This window comes from Castor canadensis, chromosome 14, assembly GCF_047511655.1.
Source record: "Castor canadensis chromosome 14, mCasCan1.hap1v2, whole genome shotgun sequence".
In the NCBI taxonomy this organism is placed as follows: Eukaryota; Metazoa; Chordata; class Mammalia; order Rodentia; family Castoridae; genus Castor; species Castor canadensis.
In genome coordinates, this window is record NC_133399.1 from 93,717,284 (window position 1) to 93,741,786 (window position 24,503).

At 35.1% G+C, this 24,503-nt stretch overlaps 1 protein-coding gene across 6 annotated transcripts in view; it reads left to right on the plus strand.

The window, feature by feature from the left end:
• Positions 1-297: 297 nt before the first annotated feature.
• Positions 298-24,503, plus strand: part of Spock3 (SPARC (osteonectin), cwcv and kazal like domains proteoglycan 3) — a 419,208-nt gene continuing 395,002 nt past the window's right edge. The window contains exons 1-2 of one of the 6 annotated variants that reach the window (XM_074055028.1): positions 298-429; positions 1,037-1,222. In XM_074055028.1, coding sequence (XP_073911129.1) covers positions 1,037-1,222 — 186 coding nt within the window. In that variant the 5' untranslated portion in view covers positions 298-429. Of the gene's footprint in view, positions 538-635; positions 819-1,036; positions 1,223-24,503 lie in introns of those variants that run through there. The other 5 variants (XM_074055027.1, XM_074055026.1, XM_074055029.1 and 2 more) reach the window with 5 other exon arrangements.

The following is a 24,503-nucleotide window of genomic DNA, read 5'->3' on the forward strand; positions in this document are numbered from 1 at the left end:
GTTTTTATAAAGAAAAAAGCATGTAGATTGTGTGTGAGATTTAGATATACACAACACCCTACCTGGCAATAATTCTATCTTAAAAAGAAAAAGGAAACTTCAACCCTTTCATATAAAAGTTTGTACTGTGCAATAATGCAGAAGTTCAGAGCAAAGTACATTTTCTGAATTTAAGAACCTATTCCAAGTCCCTAAGAATGGCCTTGTTTTAGGGCAGAGCTGAGTTCAGGCTTACAAGACAGGAAGTCTCGGGAGTTCTTACTTGATGACGCTTAAAGTTTCTTCAGCTCTCATTTCCCACGACTGCCTGATCACCCTTCAAATTGCCGAGCAGAGGCAACTGAGAGCGATCACAGGCTCTGTTCGCTCCAGGAGCAGCGAGAATGAACAGGCTGTCGCGAGCAGGAGAACCTCTTCTGGAGGCGAGAGGTTAGGAAGCTGATAGAATTCCTAGGCGAGGAAGTCCCGCATCCTCTGGCTCCAGCAGAGCGAGCATCTCATCTGAGCCTACTGCAGCTGGGCTTCGGGGAGAGGAAGGTGGGATGGACAGGAGCGGGTGGAACAGGGAAAAAGAAGGCGGGGAGAGGGAGGGGTGAGCTGAGGGGAGCGCGGGGGGAGGGCGGGGATGGGGCGCGCGGCGGGCGGGCGCGGGGCGCGGAGTGGACGGTTGCAGACGGCGGCGCGTGCAGCGGCTGCTGGAAGCGGCGGCTCGGCGGAGCTGCGCTGCAATTCCAGCCGGAGCTGTGAGCACCGTGCCGGCTCACAACAAGGTGATGTGCCAGGCAGCGGGCTCTTCCCCGCTGCGGCTGACGGAAATGGTGCTTCCAGCTTTATAAACCCCTCTGCTCTGCTCCCTTGTGTGTGTGTGTGTGTGTGTGTGTGTGTGTGTGTGTGTGTGTGTGTGTGTATGTGTGTAAGGACACCTCTGTCCCTGCTTGCGTCCTCCCTCTACCCAGTCCTTGCAGATGCATGCCTTCCAGGGGGTCTTCCTACCCCTTATTTGACTCCCCACCCTCCGGTTGTGTCTCCTTCCCAGATGCTCAAGGTGTCAGCCGTGCTGTGTGTGTGTGCAGCGGCGTGGTGCAGTCAGGCTCTCGCAGCTGCCGCGGTGGCTGCGGCCGGGGGGCGGTCGGACGGCGGTAATTTTCTGGATGATAAACAATGGCTCACCACAATCTCTCAGTATGACAAGGAAGTCGGACAGTGGAACAAATTCCGAGACGTAAGTGCTGCGCACCCCCAACCTCTGCCTTACGCGCGCGCTCAGCCCCGAGGCAGGCGGCGTCGCGAGGTGGCCATGGCCGGGTTAGGGAGTGGGCTCGGTGTTCCCAAAAAAGAGGGATTTAGAGCAAAAAAAGGCTGTGCACCGCCAAGGGAGAACTTAGCAGTTCTGCTGTCCTCCTCCTGACTGGCCTAAGGGACCACTGATTTGCTTGCTGGATGCACAAGAGTTAGGGCACTTCAGGTTCCCACACTTTCTCCCCCACTGTGTCCTCATCCGTGGCCCCAAGGGTTTGCAAAGAGCTGGTTTTACCTTCTCAACTTTTGAATGGTGTTTCTGGCACTGGTAAACACAGCAGATGTGCCTTTGCGTTGCATTGCTACTAAAGTAAGTAGGATCGATCTTGTTACTAATGGTCCATTAAGGAATTTGAGGGAGGAGGTCAGAAGATGTAAGATTTATAAATGCCCACTTTCTGGGTCTCCAAACCGGGACGGTGTTTGGCGGCACCAGTAGGCAGAAGTTGAACTGCTCTTGATTACATAAAATTGCCAGTCAGATTTGCCTTTTAGCATCAACTTTAATCCAGAACATGTTTGCAATGCATTTGATTACGCCTTACTCTAAAATGAATCACTGCTGTAAGAACTGTGGGAAGGGGGAGGGCGGGGAGGGCCTGCAGGTGACCAAGATGATGGAGTTAAACTGTTAAGAGTTAAACTCCCTTGGGGAGTTTGCCAAAGGGGTATCAGAAGGCAGCCAGTTTTAGAGACTGATTCCTTTGCCTGCAGCCAGTGGCCAGGACTTGCTAGTTATTTTCCCCTCAATCTGATCTGAATGGATCTGAGTAAGAGCTGCCCACGTCCAGAGCGCAGTTCATCTGAACGCATTCAACTTGGTTGTTCCAGTGTGGAGAATCGCCTAGCCTTTGATTACCGCCCTCAACCCACCCTTTAAAACCCAGAAGGTATGAAAGGGAGTGAGTGCTTTACAGACACACTGCCAACCCTTACTGTGACATTTGGAAGATTTTGTTATGGTGTCCATCTGCAGTGCACTACGTGTACGTGCCTTAACTTCCTTCATCAACTCAGACTGTCACGATTTAGGAAAATAAATGGAAGCTTGGACTAGTTTTCATCTTGGCTCCTTTTCCCCTTCCTCCCACCACCTCTCTATAAAGTAACTGGTAAGCCAAACCTATTAGAAAGAACCTGAAGGAAGATTATTTTACTTTAATTTTAGGTGCAGCTACTTGATAACTTGACATGGATACAAAGGGTGAAAATGATAACATTAACACTTACTACAGGATTTAGAGTTATATGTTTCATGAACAAAGCCTAAACAGCATTTTACTGCTAAGGGAATACTCTTATATGTTTTTAAGTTTATAATAATATTAAATACTATCAAAGTAAGCAAACAAATGAGCTATTTTTATACATGGAGAGAATTTCTGCTTATCATGCCATAATTTGGAGGAAATATAGGAAAGATTACCAGTATTTGAACAATCTTTACATTTTGAAATTTCTTTATTTAAGGGGTGCTTTAAAATCTTTTTTTAAATGACTGTTAGGCTTTCTTCTCTAATGTATATTTTAAATCTTGAATGTTTTAGTGCTCTCTGATTTTAGCTAAATTACTTTGTTGAATTATTAGAAGTGAGCAATTGACACTTGGACAGTATGTGATTGTGTTCAATTAAAACCATTGTGGCAAGCTGAGTGGCCTACTATAGAAGAAAATATTCTAAAATCTGTGCAGTCACCTTCTAGAGACACAGAATATTTTATTGCTACAGCATTTTCAGGCATTCTTATCTGATCTCAGTAGAAAAGTGCATCAAGTCTGTATGCAAATTTGAATAAATGATTTAGTGAGATTTTTAGCAAATGCCTTTTTTGAAGCATATATATGTAAGATGTAGTAATGACTTATTTGAAAAACTTTTTGTCAGGTTTTAAAATTGCCATTTTAGTAAGACAATTACATCATGGTAAAGATGACTGTGGAAAGAGATGGAGAAGACAATGACTTATGACTTTCCCTTTTACCCACCTGTTGCTCATTTTAAACATGGTAAAATGCATGCTGGTGGTATGGCTCCTCAAATCATAACTCAGAACAGGTAACATAGACTCCTTACTTAGATTATCTCATCCGTTACTATTTGCAATATTTCTTTTCCCTATTGGAGAGTCATTACCTTAATAATATTTTCTAGATATTTATTTTTTAGTGCATTTTTGGCTGAAACTACATGGTTATTAGGCATTTCTTGAAATAAGGCTGTATCACTTGAATCTACTTTTGAATGTTTTTCATGAGCAATTATATCTATAGTAACAGATTTACATACTCAGCATATGAGAAGGCAAATACACAAAGACATCTGAACCTCTTCATGTGGAAACAATTTAATGAAAGCACTTTCTTTTAGTGTTTTTCTCCCATAAAAATAGAAAAGCTTTGGGATGCCTCACTACAACTAACACTGGAATTAAGCCTTACCTTCCTTTTAGTGAATGATTATTTTATAAAGTTAACATTGTTTTACAATTAATTACTTAAAAGTTTGAACTATGTTGTTTTTGACTTAAATTTGAAAATTATCTTGAATGTTGCTTGAAAACACAATTCAAAATTATTTTAATTGAATAATTTAACAAATAAATGTTTCTTTGTGTTCCACAATTAGCATGAATTTGTAAATATATTTTAGTTGAAATAAAGCTTTTAGAATAAGAACATGATATGTGTGCCTACGTGAACATAGGAAATACTGCTCCTGATGGTTCCTTTTCTCAATTTTCTCAATTTAAATCAGGGAAATATGAAAGCAAAGAAAAACTGACCATAAATAAGTATTACAGGAGAATGTCTAATAATTTTGACCACTCTATACTATTAATGTTCATTGCTACATTTTATTTTGTCATATTCCTTCACCATTTACAAATATAATTTTATAGACACAAAGAACTTTTATCCCTTGAGAATCATTAATATAATTGGTTAGTAGTATACAATTCTATCTTATTAATATAAATAAGTTTAATTTATAGAGGTCAACATTCAAAAGTAAGTGTATTAGAAAAAACTGGTATTTTATATTTATGTGATTTTTAAATGAAATGAGATAGGGGTGTAGCTCAGTGATAGAGCACAGTTTAGCACATATGAGGCCCTGAGGGTTCATTCTGCATTATCAAAAACAAATTAAAGTTTAAAAAGTAAAATAAAGCAACCCAAAAATATCCCCTCAAGAAAGGGATTATTTTACCATATAACACTCTTGTGTGCTATTTTCCTTTTCTTTTTTTTAGCACTGTTGGGAAGTAGTAATATTAAGAACAGAATTCCTCAGTGGGAGAATTTGGAGAGTACCACCCCCTTCTCCAAGAGAGGGCATAAAAGATTCTCTCATCCTATTCTTACATAAGTGTTATGAGACTTTGAAGTCAGGATTGTAATGAGAAAACTGAGTCATTCGTTAAATGGCTCATATGTCTCATAATTCCATCATTTATATTTTATAGGTTCAATTAAGTATAACCCTTTATCATGTGATGAATGAGTGCAGAATTTGGAAACCAATGAATGAATTGATAATGTATTATGTAATGCCATCATCAACCATGTATTATTGATTTCACTGAAGTACATGTACTAATTAGGAATGACAGGAATGATATGAGAAGCTATCAAATACTGTGCATTGGAAGCAGAACAATAAAAATCTAGCAAGAGGAGTGTTGACGGCCACAATAATTCTCAAGAAATCGTATAATAAAATCAAGGTTGGACCATTAATTGAAATACAAAATAAATTCTAGATTAGATTTGTTTTTCAAAATAATATCTTGAACTCAGTTTGAGTTTCATTTTAAGAAATGGTTACTGTTAGTGTTGCAGAAACCAAAATGTATCTTTAGATACACTGAAACCAACAGCCAATCCTTCTAATTTAACTTTAAAAAATTAACTTTGTGGTTTGCTAAGGAACATATACTAATTTGTGAAAATGTAACATCAGAGTCTCTGAGACATTCCACTGATTATTTGATTTTATAAAAAAGGCACTTTGGGGTTGGGCATGGTGGTATACAACAGTAAAAGGAGCTACTTGAGAGGCAGATGAAGGAGGATCATGTTCTGAGGCTCACTCTGAGCAAAAGTACAAGATTCTCTCTGAAACAAAGTAAATCAAAAAGGTTGGGATGTGGCTCAAGTGACTCAAGTGATAAAGTGCTTGCTGAAGTGTGAGGGCCTGAGTTCTAACTCCAGTACTATCAAAAAAATTTGTGTTTTGGGGATATTGAACAGTAAGCAAACCTTTTTGAACTTTTTAAAATTTCACTTTTTCATCTGAGTTGAGGTTCTTTAGGATACAAATTATTTGAGTGATGGTGACTGATAGGCAGGTATAGGCCCTGAGACTCTTATCAAATCACTGTTGTTACAAACTTACTAAAACAATTGGTCTCTCTGCCTTAAGTAAAGAGCTCAGTTGCTTTACAAGCCTTTACAAATCATTGCATTCTTACCCAGGACAACCTCCGAGGATGCTCTCTCCTGGTTATGGTGGTGGGTGGTTTGTATTTAGGTTAATGTGCATGCTTGTGGTATTCTGGAATATATCTGGCATACCCTCAACATGAGGTAGAGGTCCTCCTTTGGTCTGCTTCAGTAGTTGCAAGTACAGCTTTATTATGTCTATTTTCAATATATGTATCAAAAATAAAAGTGTTTCTTACTATAAAACAATATTTGTAAATGTGGTGATAGCTTTGTTTTTGTGTACATGTGAGTGTTTGTGTGTATGTATGTGCCTATACATAGATGTATGTGCTAGAGATTGAATTTAAGGCTCTGCACAAGCTAAACATGTGCTGTACTTCTGAACAACAGCCCTGTCCCAGCCCTGTCCCCTTGCTATCTACATTTTATCATGGTCAAGAACATAGGCCTTCCTTGAGAATTCTTCACATTTAATTCTTTGCATTTTCATGAGTCTTCTCTCTTTCTTTTGCTTTTTTAATGATTATGGACACTGTGTTTGGCTCTTAAGAGCTTTAGGCTACAGTGCTCATATTTGCAGGTCTGAGTAGATAAAGACTATAGCATGCAGACATATTTATGTTAGACTCAAATCGTTAAAATTATTAAGAGACTAAATTAGAGAAACAGTTGACTTCTTAACAGAAACATTAGACAGTCTTTAAGTCTTTAAGGAGTCTGGGTCCAATGAGTAATGGCAGTACAAAGAACTAGCCACTTGCAGCATGCTGAATTTTTGTCCTTGTTATCTGGATAGTTCAGTTATGGTTTCTTCCACATTTCTGGGTATTATTTTTAAACCCTGTCATTACCATCACAACATATCTACCAGTCAGTATTTAATATTGACTTTTATCAGGTCAGGCTTCATATGATGAAGGACAGCAGGCCAGAGAATGTCCTGCTACTTTCTGGAGTTGGTGTCCTATGAACCAACTCTATCAGGAAGTCTGAACTGATGGCAACTTTTAGTCAATTTCCCATGTATACATCCTAACAGAAATTGTAGGTAAGCAGACAATACTTTCAACTCTCTATCTCTCATAATTTCTGGTGAATTATTAGAAAAGTATAATTAAGTCAGTTAGAAATATAATTTTCTCTCTGAGTGTAGCTCATATATGTTTATATTGATACATATATGGTATATTATAAATACACTTTATATGGATTTGTAAATACATGTTTACATATATATGCCTTCAAACAGATATAGATAATAGAATTTGAAAATCAAGGCAATAATAGATACTATAAACATAATATATACTATGTATACACTTATTAGTTGCAATATATAAGTTTATATATATGTGTATATGTATATATACATTATACTAATTACACATAACTTTCTAAGTTTTAAGCCTGCAGCCCGTCAAAATAATTTCAAGATGTTTTTCTTCCAGGTTAGGTTTTCTGCATCTTATAATTTGAGAAGATGACCTCATTTGCTGTTCTTTGTGTGGCCACCATGTACTTTCCTTCTTCTTACAGGAAGTCAGCTCATTGGGGTTATATAGTTAAACTTAGCTAAAGTACACAAAAGGAACATCATGTACTGCTATGAAGCATTTACTTCCCAGCCTTACAGTAAGACTTTTGGGTTGAATACTTTAAGATCTCATGATTCTGACTCAGAGTGACATTTTATGTTCTTATTCAATTTAAGTTTTCATGATCTGGGTCACAATTTTATTTTATTTTATGTACTTACTTTTAAAGCTGCTCTTCAAATCTTCTGAAAACACCATCCAACTCCTAAAGCTTCTGGATTATTAACATGCCTGTTCCTATTTATGAAAATCCTTTCACCATTTCTAGCTTTCTATGTCTCCTGTTTTATAGATTTGAATACCTGCTTAGATTACGAACTTCTTATAGCTTTATGTTGCATTATTCCTCTCCTTGAAATCCTATAATTCACCTACCATTGGTACAATAACTGGCTCAGAGTGAGCATTAGAAAATACATTAAAGAAAGGAACATTGAATTCAGTGTGCATTTCCAACTGAAAGGTTCTTAAGGAAAGGCTCTTAGAACTCTGTTGTCATTTATTGACCAATTCAATTTCTCACCAACTCCAGCCCAGTTCTGCAATTTAAATAAAAATTCAATTATTGCAAAATACGATGTTTCAAGTACTAAACTGTTTAGTCCACAAGTTTCAATATGGACCAAAAGGGAAATGCTATGCTGGGTTTGATTTTAGAAGAGTCAACTGTAGTTGGTAATAATACGGATATTGGCAGTCTCTGCCAATCCATCAAACTTTTGGCCTATAGTTTCTCTTTGACCACCTAATTTTGTTGCTCTAAAGTCTTTAATTTTTTTTTTTGCTGCCTATTAAGTAATATCGAACTTCAATCAGATATTCCACAGGCAGTCCGGTTTATTTCTTTTGCCTTACTTATAATTGCTAATGTATAAGTCAGAGATAAATTAAGTTCCTGCAAAAAAGAAGAATTTGAGCCAGGTGCTGGTGGCTCATGCCTGTAATCCTAGCTACTCAGGAGGCAGAGATCAGGAGGATCGCGGTTGGAAGCCACCCCCAGGCAATTAATTCCGTGAGAATGCTCGAGTGACTCAAGGTGTAGTCCCTGAGTTCAAACCTCAGAACCGAAAAAAAAAAAGGAGAATTTGAATCAGAGTTCCTTAATTGAAGCATGTAGGCATCAAGAAGTATGTGCTTGGGCTTGTTTGTTTACTCCTTCAGAAGGAGTTCTCTATAAATGCCCATTTTTTATCTCACAGGAGTTTATGAAAGAGCTAGGACAGAAGCTGGTCTTAGAAGTGACTTGAAAGTGGTCACACATAGCTTGTACTTGCATCCCACAGGCATGGATTTAGTTACATGTTCACTTCTAGCTAGAAAGAAGATAGGAAATTTAATCTCTAAAGGGGGAAGAATTAACACTAAAAGAAAGCAGAACCTTCTACTGAGAGGGAAATACTGGCAAATGCTACATTTGGTCCTATTGTGTTACTCATCTCAATAACTTCAGAATATTCTCAATCACTACTCTGGTACCCACTGATAAATTTTTTTTATCATGTCTGTGAACTATATGCTTTGCCTTCAATATTTTCCTCTCTAATTCCATATTGTCCCCCTATCCTCTTTGCCATGAAGGACAGGCTGAGTAGCTCTGTATAGGGTAGAATTTCAATGTATGCTACCCAAGGCTGTGGGTATAGGTATAGGAATTTGCCAGCGATTAGTAGTGTGCTAATTTCTAAGACGAAATTCTGATGGCCAGAATCAAAAAACAAAATCCAACAGAGATCACAGTAAGGCTGATGACTAATCCTCTTGCCCTATCCATGAAACCACTTAACATATTTTCTGGAAAATCTTTTTAAACTATGAATCTTTGGTCACATGTCCAGATGTTTTCTGTGAGGCATTATTTATGATTGGGGAGGGATTATGATTTACTCTCATATCCCTTAGTTGAAGGTCAGAATATTCTCTTATATCCAAGATTGTATTTCCTTTGATGGACTATTTCACTGGAATAATGCTAGAAATGATACTGTTGCCAGGTTCAAACAGCTTTCAGTCTTGGAGGCAAAGAACAATATTTTGGATACTCTAGTATCTTGGGATAATTAAGAAACATAAACTGCAGTAAGTCAGATTTGTCAGACCTGGCATGCAGGCTTTACACTTTTGATTTTGTTACTTAACATCAGAGACTGCTGACAGTGAGAATGAGCTGAACTGAGCAGCTTGCCTGGATGGCGAGATGGATAATGACGCTACTTGTCTATCATGCTTTCCTTAAATATTTGCTGAATGAAAAATTTAGTTTTGATTTCTTTTTTTGTCCAAATGTACTTCTGGCATGATTATTATGCTCAATAATTAATTTTGATGTAATTTGTTATTCATACTTATAATTAAGTTAGCAATAATGATATAGTATACAAATATCCAAGGTAAAAAGGTAGTTAAAAAGTTTTTATGAAATTATTTTGTTATTGAGATCAGGCAATTTCTTCCAAATGGTTAATGCCTTCCCCCATTATTCTTCCACTGGAAGTCATCTGTCCTTCAATTTTTTGCTCACAAGCTGTTTCCATTAACAAAAACTAATGACCCCAACCAGAAATGTTGTTTCATCCTTCTGAACATATTTTTCTATTCAGATTCTAAGAATAATAGCGAAATATAAATTTTTATTAATATCTTCAGAAATAGCACACTGATATTTTATTAGTTCATTAGTTGGTATATTGGATACATTGTAAGAATGTTTGCAAATACTCCAATGTACCCCCACCCAGCACAACAATAATAAAAATAAATTAAGAAATTACTAAACAACAAAAAAGTAATCATTTCATAATAGTAATCTTTAGGATTTGTACAAGGTAGGCTCCTTTCTTTTTTATATGTGGCTATGAACTTGGAATACTTTTAACTCATATCTCATATAATCCCTCTTATTATAAAGTAGTGATAATTAAGAAATTCAACATTCTATTTCATTAAAAATACTATTTTGATTCTACAATTACAATCTGGAAAAAAGATTTAAGTACCCTGCTGTTGCAGCAATATATTATTATATTATTTTGTTAAGTTTAGCATTTGATACTTTAGTTTACTGTTAACATAATTTAGAAATGGAACTTTAATACATATGGATATTCTGTACACATGATCACATAACAAGTGGCATGCATGTGAACTGACTCTTTATCCATAGCATTCTTTTAAGCTCTTCATATGACTTTAGGAATAGTATGCTCATTTACCTACTTTAAGATAGTTGTTACAATATTCCACTAGCAAGATACCACATCTTGATCTATGTTTTCTGACTACACAAGATAAAATAAATTATTTTGACCTTTCTATAGTATATTTACAATGGTTATTGTCTACTTGTCTTATTTTGTTTTCTGATAATTCTAACCATCTGTGATAACTATGTTAATCTAAATTATCATTAATTATATAATAAGAATATGTACAGATAATTTTGAATACATATAAATATATAAGTATTAATATGCAATAAATATAATTAAAATTCTAAATAAAATATAACTGGATAAGAATGGAAGGGAAGCGATAAGCTCAGAATTAATAAAATAAATGTAACTTTGACTCTTTAGCTGGAAATATTTTGATAATTTTAATTCAATCAATTTCTATTACTATAATTAATGACTTTACAAACAAGTTAAATTCATAAATATTCTGCATCATATAGATATATAATAAGACACGTGAAGTTTCACTCACTGTGGCTAGAGAGGGAGATGAAGATAAAGATATGTTTATTCAATATATCAAATGAATTTAGTACTAAAATATGTAAAGTGCAATCTTAATGTGGTTTTGATTTACATTTCCTTTATGGCCAGGTATGGTGAGCATTTCTTCATATGCTTTTTGGCTGTTTGAATTTTCTCCTTTGAAAAAGTTCTATTCAGTTCATTTGCCCATTTTTTCATTGTATCATTGACTTTAGGGGAATTTTGTTTTTGAGCTCCTTGTATATTTTGGTTATTAATTCCACATCAGATATATGCAAATATAAGCAATATTATGAAAAAGAGGTTATTTTATTGATCAGTCAAATACGATAGAGGGAGGGTAAAAGAAGGAAGTTATGAAGGTGAATATGGTTGATGTACTTCCTAAAAAAGAAAGAATACAGCATTTTTAAACCTGTTGAAATTACCCTAAGAAAGGAACTAGGGTTGAAACGAGAAAAATAGATGATGAACCAACCTGGGTTATAATACATATATATATATGGAAATGTCACAATGAAACATTCTGTGTAGCTATCTTAAACAAACAAAAATGCCTTTTTTTTTTTTTTACAAAATCAGAGAATAGGAAAGCAAAACAAATCCTGTATGCAGCATGGGTACCTGTGGGAGAGGGAGAATATATGTTGGAAATACTCTGTACACGAGAATGTAAATGAAAACATGAGAACTTTGAAACTATTCCAGGAATGGGGGAGGGAGGATAAAGGAAAATGATGGAGGGTATGAATTCAACTGTGATAAATTTTAAGAAATTTATGTCACAATGTATCCCCAGTACAGCAACTAATCTCAATAATAAAAAGTATAAAAAACATGTAAATTAATGATAGTCTTTATTAATTGGGAATTCAGAATAATATGCTAATGAACACTGTTATAGAGCAGATTACATGTTAATACCATTATAAGTTTTTACATGTATTACTTAGTAATATCCCTATGAAGAATGTATAATTATACAATGGTTAAGAAACTGAGGCCCATTGTCATATAACTATTCCTAGTCATGGCTTTCTCCCATATAGATACTTCTCAACTTACAGTTATTCTTAAACTTGACAAACCCATCATAAGCTGAAAATATCATAAGTCAAAATGTATTTAATACACCTACTCTACCAAAAACCAAGCTTAGAATATAGTACACTATAGAGAATTGCTTTGTTTCCCTCATGGCCAACTGGGAGCCATGGCTCATTGCTGCTGCCAGCCTGAAAAGAAAGTATCAGGCAGTATTTTGCTAGTCCAGGAAAGAAAAAAATCAAAATTCTAAGTACAATTTCTACTGGATGTGTACAGTTTTCATACCATTATAAGTTTGAAAAAAATAAGTCAAGTCATTTTAACATTTGTACTGACATTTGTGCTCAAGAATTCTTGTCCTTAAACACAAGAAAGATAATGCTTCTTGGCCTATAAAGCACTTTATTGAGTGTTTGTTATATGCTGGATATTTTATGTGTATTATCCCAATTACTGTAATCTTTAATATATACAGCATGTTTTGTTAATTGTAATTAAAAAATAAAAATGACCATATTGACCATTTTTAAAGTATAGTTCAGCAGTGTTAAGTGTGCTTTCATTACTGTACAACTAATCTCAGGAATGTTTTCATTTTAGAAACTGACAGTACTTCCTTTAAACAACTCTCCATGTCATCCTCCCTGTAGGCTCTGACTCATGTAGGAGGACTCATCCACTAATTGTCCTTTTGTAACTGATTTATTTAGCTTAGCATAATGTCTTCAAGGTTTATTTATGCTGTGGCATGTGACAGGATTTCCTCCACTTTTAAGACTGAATGTTACTCCATTGTTGGAACACACTGCACTTTGTCTATTCATCTATCTGTAGACTCTTAGGTTACTTCTACTCCTTGGCTACCGTGACTAATGCTATTCTAAATGTGAGTAAGCATTTATGTCAAGATTCTACCTTTAATTCTTTTGGAAATATATCTAGAAGTGGAATTTATTGATTATATGGAAACCCTGTTTTTAATTTTTTTAGGAGCTGCCATACTGTTTTCCATAGTGACTGCTTTGTTTTACATTCCTGCTAATAGTGTGTGTGAGGCTCAGTTTGTCCATGTTTTTGCCAACACTTGTTTTTGTTTTCATGATAGTAGCCATCCTAATATGTGGGAAGTGATTACTTATTTAACTTTTATGTGAAATTTTCTCGTATCTTGTATTCTGGAGTTCCTTTCTTACGCTTGTTAAGTATTTGTATATCTTCTTTGGAGAAATGACTATCAAGTACTTTGTCCTCTTTTGTAAAGTAGGCTATTTGGAGTTTCTTTAGTAAAATATTTAATCAATTGAAAAAACATAATTATTTTCCTCTTACAAGGGAAGACACTGATTTTCAACAAGCTTCATCAATTTACTCAAGATAAGTGATATTTGCACTTTCTCTCTAAAAATCACTTTTGTTTTTGTCTTATTTATTAACACTCGACCACTTTAAATGTATGCCATTATAGGCAACTTAAATTGTAGGCTTTATAATTTTGAAATGTTATGTTTGAACCTTTTAAATAGTCACTTGACTATACTCTCTTACTGCTAGATCAAGAAGTTGGTGAAGGTTTGGAATTGTCACAAGAATTTAATGTCTTTTACACAGAATCAAAATAACCTTTCTGTAATTTGGTCAATTTATCTTGAAGCTATTAGAGAAGACTTCTAGTTGCTGGCCCTTCATTAGTCTTCCAAAAGCCAGTAACTGCATATTATATAGTGTTGAAAGAATAACATGTATTCCTACAGAGGTACCACATTTCCACATTTAGCAATAGCATATTACTGGTGTTTTTATCGGTGACTTTTTTGATATCACAGTTCTCTTCCATAGTTTGGCAAAAATGGCTGTAAAAGGCATACCAGTATGATTACTATGTAACATTTGTGGAAACTGTTAAGCAGGTACACTACTACAATTGTAGCCCTTTTTTTCTAGAAATATTTTGACCCTCCCCCCCATACACACACACACACACACACACACACACGTGCGCGCACACATGGTCAAAAAAAGCGAAATGGAAAAGGAAAAGGAATTATTTGCTTCAGCTAAATATTAGAAATTCCTATTCAATTAACATGTATACATGTAATCTAAGTGAAATCAGTTTTGAATGGGATTTGAGAAAACATAACACCCATAGAAAATCACTTAGTTTTTTGAATTTTCCATATTGAATATCAAAGGACAATGTAATTGTTTTGATTTTTTTTATTATTCATTTATTCACATGTGCATACATTGTTTGAGTCATTTCTCCCCCTTGCCCCCCCCACCCTCACCCTTACTCCCCACCCCCTCTCTTCCAGGCAGAACCTGGTCTGTGCTTTTCTCTAGTTCCATTGAAGAGTAGAAATAAGCAATGATAAAGACAAAGCATTTTTGCTAGTTGAGATAAGGACAGCTATACAGAGAGATTCTTAGCATTGCTCTCATGTACAAATGTGTTACAACCCAGGTTGATTCATCTCTAACTGACCTTTACACTGGTTCCTGATCTCCTTCTCGTGTTGACCTCTGTCAACTTAAGGTTTCTGTATTAGTTCCTCTGGAGTGGAGACATCAAATGCTTTCATATTTTGGGTTTTCTACCTATCCAAGTACCTCCCATATGTGTTCTCCCCTTGTCATGTGACCCAAGTCCAACAACATTGCTGTATTTGCCTTAGATCTAAAGACCACATATGAGGGAGAACATACGATTTTTTGGTCTTCTGAGTCTGGCTAACCTCGCTCAGAATGGTGTTCTCCAGTTTCATCCATTTACTTGCAAATGATAAGATTTCATTCTTCTTCATGGTTGAATAAAATTCCATTGTGTATAAATACCACATTTTCTTGATCCATTTGTCAGTAATGGGGCATCTTGGTTGTTTCCATAACTTGGCTATTGAGAATACTGCTGCAATAAACATGAGTGTATAGGTGCCTTTGGAATAAACTGTGTCGAATTCCTTTGAGTATATCCCAAGTAGTGGGATTGTTGGATCATATGGCAGATCTATGTTTAAATTATTAAGAAGCTTACAAGTTTTTTTCCAGAGTGGTTGCACCAATTTGCATTCCCACCAGCCGTGTACGAGGGTTCCTTTTTCCCACATCCTTGCCAACACATATTGTTGGTGGTGTTTTTGATGATGGCTATTCTAACAGGGGTGAGGTGGAATCTTAGTGTGGTTTTTATTTGCATTTTCTTTACTGCTAGAGATGGTGAGCATTTTTTCATGTATTTTTTGGCCATTTGAATTTCTTCTTTTGAAAAAGTTCTGTTTAGTTCAGTTGCCCATTTCTTAATTGGTTCCTTGATTTTAGGAGACTTTAGTTTCTTAAGTTCCTTATATATTCTGGTTATCAGTCCCTTTTCTGATGTATAGCTGGAGAATATTTTTTCCCATTCTGTGGGTGGTCTCTTCAGTTTAGAGACCATTTCTTTTGTTGTGCAGAAGCTTTTTAATTTTAAGAAGTCCCATTTGTCCATTCTTTCTTTCCCTTAGGAGCTGGGCAGCTGAGGTTCTATTGAGGAAGTTCTTGCTTGTACCTATTAGTTCTAGAGTGTTTCCTGCTCCTTCCTGTACTAACTTCAGAGTTTCAGATCTGATATTAAGGTCTTTGATCCATTTTGAGTTGATACTAGTACAGGGTGATAAATATGGATCTAGTTTCAGTTTTTTTCAAGCAGATAATCACTTTTCCCAGCAACATTTGGTGAAGAGGCTGTGTTTTCTCCATCATATGTCTTTGGTGACTTTGTCAAAAATAAAGTGGGCATAGCTGTGCATGTTCATCTTTGGGTCCTCTATTCTGTTCTACTGGTCTTCACATCTGTTTTTGTGTCAGTACCATGCCGTTTTTATTGCTATTGCTTTGTAATGTAGTTTGAAGATGGGTATTGTGATACAGCCAGCATTGCTTTTTTTGCTGAGTATTGCCTTGGCTATTTGCAGTCTCTTGTGTTTCCAAATGAACTTTAGGGTAGAATTTTCAATCTCTGTGATGAAAATCATTGGGATTTTGGTGGGAATTGCATTAAACATGTAGATTGCTTTTGGTAGTATAGCCATTTTTACTGTGTTGATTCTACCAATCCATGAACATGGAAGATCTTTCCATCTTCTGTAGTCTTCCTCCATCTCTTTCTTCAGGAGTTTGTAATTCTCCTTGTAGAGTTCATTCACATATTTTGTTAAGTTTACTCCTCGGTATTTGATTTTTTTTGAGGCTATTGTAAATGGAATTGTTTCTATATATTCCTTCCAGTTTGTTCGCTGTTGGTGTATGGAAAAGCTAATGATTTTTGTAAGTTGATTTTGTATCCTGTCACTTTGTTATAGCTGTTTATGGTGTCTGCTTTTGGGTAGTTTTTTTGGGTTTTTAAGGTATAGGAACATATCATCTGCAAATAGGGGTATTTTGACAGTTTCTTTACCTATTTGTATTCCTTTTATTTCTTCTTTTTGCCTAATTGCTCTGGCTAGAAATTCCAGTACTATGTTAAATAGGAGTGGGGATAGTGGGCACCCTTATTTCATTCCTGATTTTAGGGGAAATGGTTTCAGTTTATCTCCATTAAGTATGATGTTGGCTATAGGTTTGTCATATATAGCCTATACAATGTTGAGGTACATTCTTTCTATTCCTAGTTTTCTTAGACTTTTATCATGAAGTGGTGTTGGATCTTGTCAAAGGCTTTTTCTGCATCTATTGAGATGATCAAGTGGTTTTTGTCTTTGCTTCTATTGATGTGCTGTATTACATTTATAGATTTGTGTATGTTGAACCACCCCTGCATCCCTGACCTAAAGCTGACTTGGTCATGGTGATAAATCTTTCTGATATGTTTTTAAAAAATGAGATACAATCATATATGATTACTAGGAATCATAATTTTTTAGTTTTAAAAATAATTTTGTTGTCTATATATATTTTGAAGAACTCTTAATTTAGAATTTAATTTCAGAGAGTAAGTATCTCAATCATTGAACATGATTCCCCATTTTGGAGTTTAGTAACAAAAGGGCAAAATTAACTAGATGCTAGACTGAAGAAAGTGCAGAATACTTTAAAATTCAATTATGTCTATATGTTATTCTAATTGAAGTAATGCTAAACTTATCTAATGCTAAATTTTATACTTAGTATTCACATGAAAGAAATGGTTATATGAATATTCTGATAAAATTACAACAAATTTTATTGTTACTTGAAAAATTTTATGTTGAATATTTCAAATAATTTTGTAAGTTTTTTTATTCTTAGCACAAGGAAAAGCTCAATTATCAGGAGCCAAAGAAGGAGAAGGACCAAAAATGCATTGACTTAATATGATTGTCTTTATATATATAAAACATTGTGAGACATTTTCTTCCTGAATATGGTGAAATATTCACTAGAAATAGCTTTTAAAAATAGTAATTTGATAGTCCCTTAATCATAGATCACTTTTACTTTCCTATTTCTAGGCTACTTTGTGACTTTCAAAATATTTACATAGGGTACTATAGGCAGGATTCTTTGAAATATGAGCTTGCTAACTGCCTTGGCTCTTGGTATTAGCATCTGCTGAATAACCAGTTTTAGAAGAGCAGGGGAATATTTATAGGCCTTTCATGGCATACAGTATAGCATGAAATTATAGGCAACCTCCCAGTCTCCCAGTAAGGCTGCCTAAATTGCCCTTGGAGACATCTGATATTCTCTTCAAATGTCCCTGAGGCAGTCGGCTTCATCTAAAATGAATAGTCCCTAGGGCAAAATTTATCTAGAACACTGTATCAACAGCATTAACCTAGTATTACCTGAGAATTCTTTCTTTGACATAAAATGTACTTTCTTGCAGCTGAGTTGTTATACTCTTAATAGTTTTAAAGAACTACTGCACTTACTAAAGCTGTAAATTAAAGGCATCCCTCCACCCTCAAAACTAGGGAAAGGGCTGGTTTAGAAGATGCGGGAACCCTAAGCAAGCTAAGATTTTTATATGGATTGATACATTTAGCAATGTTTTCCCCAAAGTTTCCTGCTGTTAAAACACTAACTTTGCTTGCTAATTGTCATTTATGTCATTTGCTTTGGAATTGGAAGTTTTCTATCTAAATCCACAGATTTTTCTAAGTATGAGTTTTTGAAACATGGTAAAATTGCCAGTGGGGAGTGACATGTTTAATTTATATAACAAATCAGTAGTTAAGGTAGAGAAGTCATTCCACATCATCACTGAGGAATAAAACATTTGAAAAAAGAGGTTTTTGAATGTATACCATACATCAAGTCTTTAATATGATTGAGAGCCACAAACACTTTATAGGTCATTGAATGAGGTCTGGAAATCTAATTTCAGAAATTCTTTACTTGCTCTGAGTAGCTGAAAGCCACTTGGATTTTGCTGCCAAAATCCCCTGTGTTTTTTTTTTTTGGAACAAGGGCTCCTTAATTGACATGTACTCTTGGCTCCACTGTGTGGATTGTACAGAGAAGTAGAGGAAGCTTGGCTTCAATCCCATAGGCACAAAAACAGTTCTGACACTATTTCCTCTATGGCCCATCCCTGGTACCATGCTCAGGAGAGTAAAGATCAAAACATCTTCTAAGGCCAAGTTAGGACCTCCTGGAGAGTTCAGAGAATGATTTTACCAACAAGATCATGGTGGAGCTAGCAACACTTCCCCAACTTCTGATTGGTCTGCTTATTGTACCTGATGGGCTCAAACTTTGCTTACAACAGAACCTGTTATTTCAGATAACAAAAATAAATTATTCATGAACAGTAATGCTCATAAGGTAAGTAGTTTTATGATTTCTTAGGAGGGGTAATTTAAAATATATTCTTAATTATTCACCTTGGATGAGATAATTTGACTTTATTGTTATTGGGCTAGACTGTGATGTTTCTGATTTGTATTTGTTGAATAAGAAAAAGCTTTCTGTTTTGTGGTTTTTAAGTTTTTAACCTTTTTTTTTTTTGCTTGCATGAAACTCTATGTTTATGTCTTTCATAAATGGCGTAATAAAATCCCTGAATTCATTTTCAAGGTAGGTAACCTTATTGATACCACTTATATACCTATTCAGTGAAAATGTCTATTGAAGATTGATTTTTAAACTGGGCATAAATTTTATGCTCTTTACCAAGTTGATTCTGCTTTAAAATATTTTATTTTATTTTGGTTAATATGTAAAAATTGTACATATTAATGGAGTTCAATATAATATTTCAAAACATATATTAGTGTGCGTTAATGAAATCCAGACTAAGATTTTTTTAAATGTTGACAAAATTACATGGAAACCATATAAGTTCCTGTAAAGAACATGTGATCATAGAATATATGTTATACAAATTTGAAGTAGCATATTTTTTAAGTTTTATAATATTTGAATATAATTTTAGATGAAATAATGTTATAAATAAAATTGAGAATATCCAAATTATTTTAAACATTAATAAAAGACAAAATAGCAGCAGAGACTTCACTAGGCATTTTATTACAAATTAAAAAATTGTAAACAAAATCATTGCAATAAGGATATTTGCACCTGTGTTAGTTTGGCACAGAAGCTATTTCTATACTTCTATCTTATTTATATTTATTTTCAGATTTCCCTATAGTATTATCACTTAATCTTGTGCGTTTACTTCTGCAATACAATTAATAATGTGTTTCTATATTATTCAACAGATTCTACTCCAAAGCTAATACTTTTGACCCAAAATTCTCTATCACTTTGGGGAGCAGATACTCAAAATTTGACAGTAGCTATGTTCACTTTGTCCAGAAATGTTTTGATACATAGTGTATTATGACATTGTGCAGACAATTCCTAGTTCACTGCATTGGTTATTTAAAGCATCTGTCTTGCACACAAAACAGGCGAATTCCTCACTGCAGTCATTTTTATAGACAGAATCTTTAACTGAAATCTGTACAAAGATTTCCCTAATTCTCTTGTGCATGAAATTTCTTATTGAAAGTATCTTGGACACTTGTCTTCCTCCCCACTGTTTCCAATCAAATCATTTGTAAGTCTTCTTAGTGCCTTTTCTGCATTATTTTTCAAGTTCAAGATTCTTTATACTCTTCCTTGGATCAGAGTCTCATTATCACACTTACATTGATCTTATATATGACCTTCATGTTGTCAGGATTTTTCCCCTACTGAAAGTTATCTAGACTTCTTTATAGATTAATTTCTCCTAAATTATAGCTTTCCTTTTATTGCTCTGTTCAGAAACTTTCATTCATCTTTTAGTTTATTAGAATGGAGTTTCATAGAGCTAAAACTATAAGTTGTCTTCAAAAACGTTGAGAGTAGGATTATTTTTTGTGATGACAGACCAGCTCATATACAAGTATACTCACATTACAGGGAGGTGATGCAATTCCTTGATCTATTAATGTGAACTTTTTGAACATTTTAACACATCCTTGAAGGAAGACTTTATTAGAAGAAGTCTGAAGTGACATGAAGAACTATAATTCAGCTAAGCAACCTTATGGCAGTGCTCAGGAAAGTGATCACCTCCAATTTTGGTCTGTAGTTCCATAACATGTGGAGGACAATAAATACATCTTTCTCAAATCCCATGCTCACCTCACGGAGCAAACTTGTAATTTCAGAGTAGTCCAGCAGCAGGGAGAGAATGGACCAGTCATTCTGACAGATGTTTTCCTGCTGACAGAACCAGATTCCTGGGGCTTTGGGGCTAATGGCCAGATCCTGCATGGTGGTAATATTCATCAAGGAAATGCCACAGCCAGGCTCCTCCTGATGACAGATAGGTCCCACCACAAGCACCAAATAAAACCCCAGTTTCCTATCCTCCAACCCAAATGCCCTTCACCCATATTTGTTTTCTCATCCTTATTGTCTTTTGTCCCTTCACACTAATCAAACTGAGTGATAATTTGTCTGTTACATTTTCTGCTTTTCCTTTATGTGTGAGTTCCTCACAAAGAGCCTACACATCTGAAATGGGAGAACTCTGCCCTGTTAATTTTAAATTTCCAAACACTTCTTAACTTTCATGGTCCATTTTCTGTTCTTTTTATCCATGACCACTTCCATGATACCTAGTCTAATGCACCTTCTCTTTGTGAACCTGTGAAGCACTTTGAGAGGCAGAATTAGCCATGAAAAGGCCCATGTTCCTAAGAGTTCTCGCCTTTTCACTTAAGAATGTAGAAGGACTACTCATAACAACTCCATATGTAGATGAAGATGTAACCCGTTCTGTTAACTTTTTGGGGGTGGTACCGTGGTTTGAACTTAGGGCCTCACACTTGGTAGACTGGTATTCTACCACTTAAGTCACACCCCAATGCTTTTTTCTTTAATTACTTTTTGAACAAGGTCTTAATACTTTTTATTAATGACACCACATTTTGTCTTACTTTTTTCCTTAGGGTTTCTATTGAGCACATCATTTATGGAATACATGCACATTCCCGCAAAGTTTGAAAAAAAAAAAAAGAGAAAAAATATTAGCAAAGATTTGCCCTGTCATGTGTGACATGTCTCTGCTCTTCTGAGCTATCATTACTTTGAAAATGTCAACAGTAGTCCACTGGATGGATGCCATAATCATCACAGAAATTAGTCACCCTCAGGCATGCTTTCAAACCTTAGGGAAGTATTTTCACAGTCTCTTTACATAAACTCAAAATTACTAAAAGTGTGAGTCCAACATTGAGAAGAAACATTGATGAACTGCTGTTAAGATGCAAATGATTGATTTGTAACTTTTGAGAAAAGGGAAAATTATAGACTTCTTTTCATGAGAAAACATCTGTTGAAAGTAAATTTCTTAACCTGATTTTACAGTGAAATTGTAGTAAGACAATTATTTAGAAAGCAAAAAGAACACAAGTAATCTGAGATGTGTCACATAGTTTAAAATTTTATCATGTGAATTAAGAAAATTAAACTAGCATTATTACCCTAAACATGATTAAAATCACAATTTCTTACAAAATATTTTATTTATAATCTTATAGTGCTATGTATTCAATTCTGGAGAATCAAATACACTAGTGAAAGACAAATGATTGATAATCTGTGGCATAAAATTAATGAAGAAACATAATGACTAAGCAGGAGCTGATGGTTCACATCTGTAATCCTATAGTCCTAGCTACTTTTGAGGCTAGGATCAAGGGATTGTGGTACTTGGCCCACACAGGTAAAAACTTTCCAGTATGTGGCTGGGGGTATAATTCAAGAGGTAGAGCACCTGCCTAGCAAGCATGAGGCCCTGAGTTCAAATTCCAGTACCACCAAAACAAAAATTTACTGAGACCACATGTCAACCAAGAGTTGGGCATGGTGGCAAGCACCGGTCATCCCAGTGGTAGGAGAATTATGGTCCAGGCTGTCTTGGACAGACAGTGGAACCATGTTTCCAAAATCACCAGAGCAAGCAGGGCTTGAGTCTGGGCTCAACCAGTAGAGAGCCTGACTTGCAAGCATGAAGCCTGAGTTCAAATCCTAGTACTGCAAAATGATAATAACAAGTATTACTTTGTAGATATTTTTCTTCATGCTATATTAAAATGATGATGAGAGTAGATACAATAGTAGAAACAAAAATCACTGTATGTCTCACTGTATAATGTTTCACTGTTTTATAAAATTACGTGTGGAAGACATCTTTTAGCAATTTAAAAGAAGTTACATCTATACTCACAATATTAAAAACAAAGATGAAGCACTGAGAACGTAAGTTTAGATCAAATCATTAACTCTCATTTTTTAAATACAACCATTGCATTTTATAGTGTTAAATTAAAATGTTCTGATTTTCATCATTTAAAACTTTGAAATATTTAAATCATGCAATCTTGTTATAATACAGTAGATGAACAAATTCATACAATGGCATGCCACCTTCAAATTTATAATTTTTTATAATGGCTTCTTATTAGTTTTGTCATATGATATTTAATATTTAGGGCTCCATTTTAAAATTCCTAAAGCTTCAAAAATTGGATGTATCATTTATCTTGATTAGAGATTCTGATATTAACAATACAAGGTAGCTGAATGTGCTTATGTTAAACTGGGATGCTTTGAAATTTATCATGAGTATAAAGAAATTTCATATATCCTCTGTTTATATGAGTAGTTCTGGAAATAATGTTTGCGTTTCAAACTATATCTCCATTTTTTCTTTAGCACTTAGTAACAGCTGATATTGTTTTAAGGATAAAATGAAAATTACAATAAGATAAAATTCTTTTTTAATTGATAATAATTGTATTAATATTGATTCATTAATCATAGCAAATACTCCAAAGTAGTTCAAGATGTTAACAGAGAGAGCTGTGTCCACAGTGTGGGTGTATATTCGTGAACTTTCTTTTTCTGAAATCTTTCTAATTTTTTTTATTTTATAATTTTTACATTTACTTACATGTTTGAGCCACCTTCCTCCTCCTTCCCCCCAACCCCCCTTCCAGGCAGAACCTATTCTGCTCTCTTGTTCTCTAATTTTGTTGAAGAGAAAACATAAGAGATAATAAGAAAGACATAGTGTTTTTGCTAGTTTGAGATAAAGATAGTTATACAGAGAGATTCTTAGCGTTGCTTTCATGCACTTGTGTATGGCAACACACATTGGTTCATCTCTACCAGACCTTTTTGCTACTTCCTGGTCCCTTTCCCATAGTGGCCTCTGTCAGTTTAAGATTATTTATTAGCTCCTCTATAGTGAGCACATCAACCACATTGAAGTTTTAGGTTTCCTCCCCTTTCCCTGTTCCTCTTGTGTGAGGTCTCCCCTTAGTGTGTAACCCATGTCCAATAATATTACTGCATTTGTTTTAGGTCTATAATCCTCATATGAGGGAGAACATGTGATTTTTGGTCTTCTGAGCCTTGCTAACTTCACTTAAGATGATGCTCTCCAGTTCCTTTCATTTACTTGCGAATGACAAAATTTAATTCTTCTTTGTGGCTTAATAAAATTCCATTGTGTATAAATACCACATTTTCTTAATCCATTTGTCAATAGTGGGGCATCTTGGCTGTTTCTATAACTTGGGCTATTGTGAATAGCGCTGCAATAAACATGGGTGTGCAGGTGCCTCTGGAGTAACCTGAGTCGCATTCCTTCATGTATATCCTTAGGAGTGGGATTGCTGGATCATATGGCAGATCTTTGTTTAGTTTTTTGAGATTCCTGCATATTGTTTTCCAAAGTAGTTGTACTAGCTTACATTCCCACCACAGTGTTTGAGGGGTCCTTTTACCTTGCATCCTCATCAACATTTGGTGGTGGTGGTGTTATTTTTCCTATAAAATATTTGTTCTTTAAGTTTTGGGGAAAGTTATAATATTACTTATAACTTACTGTTTTTTAATGTCACCATTAATGCATATGATAAAAACAGAATA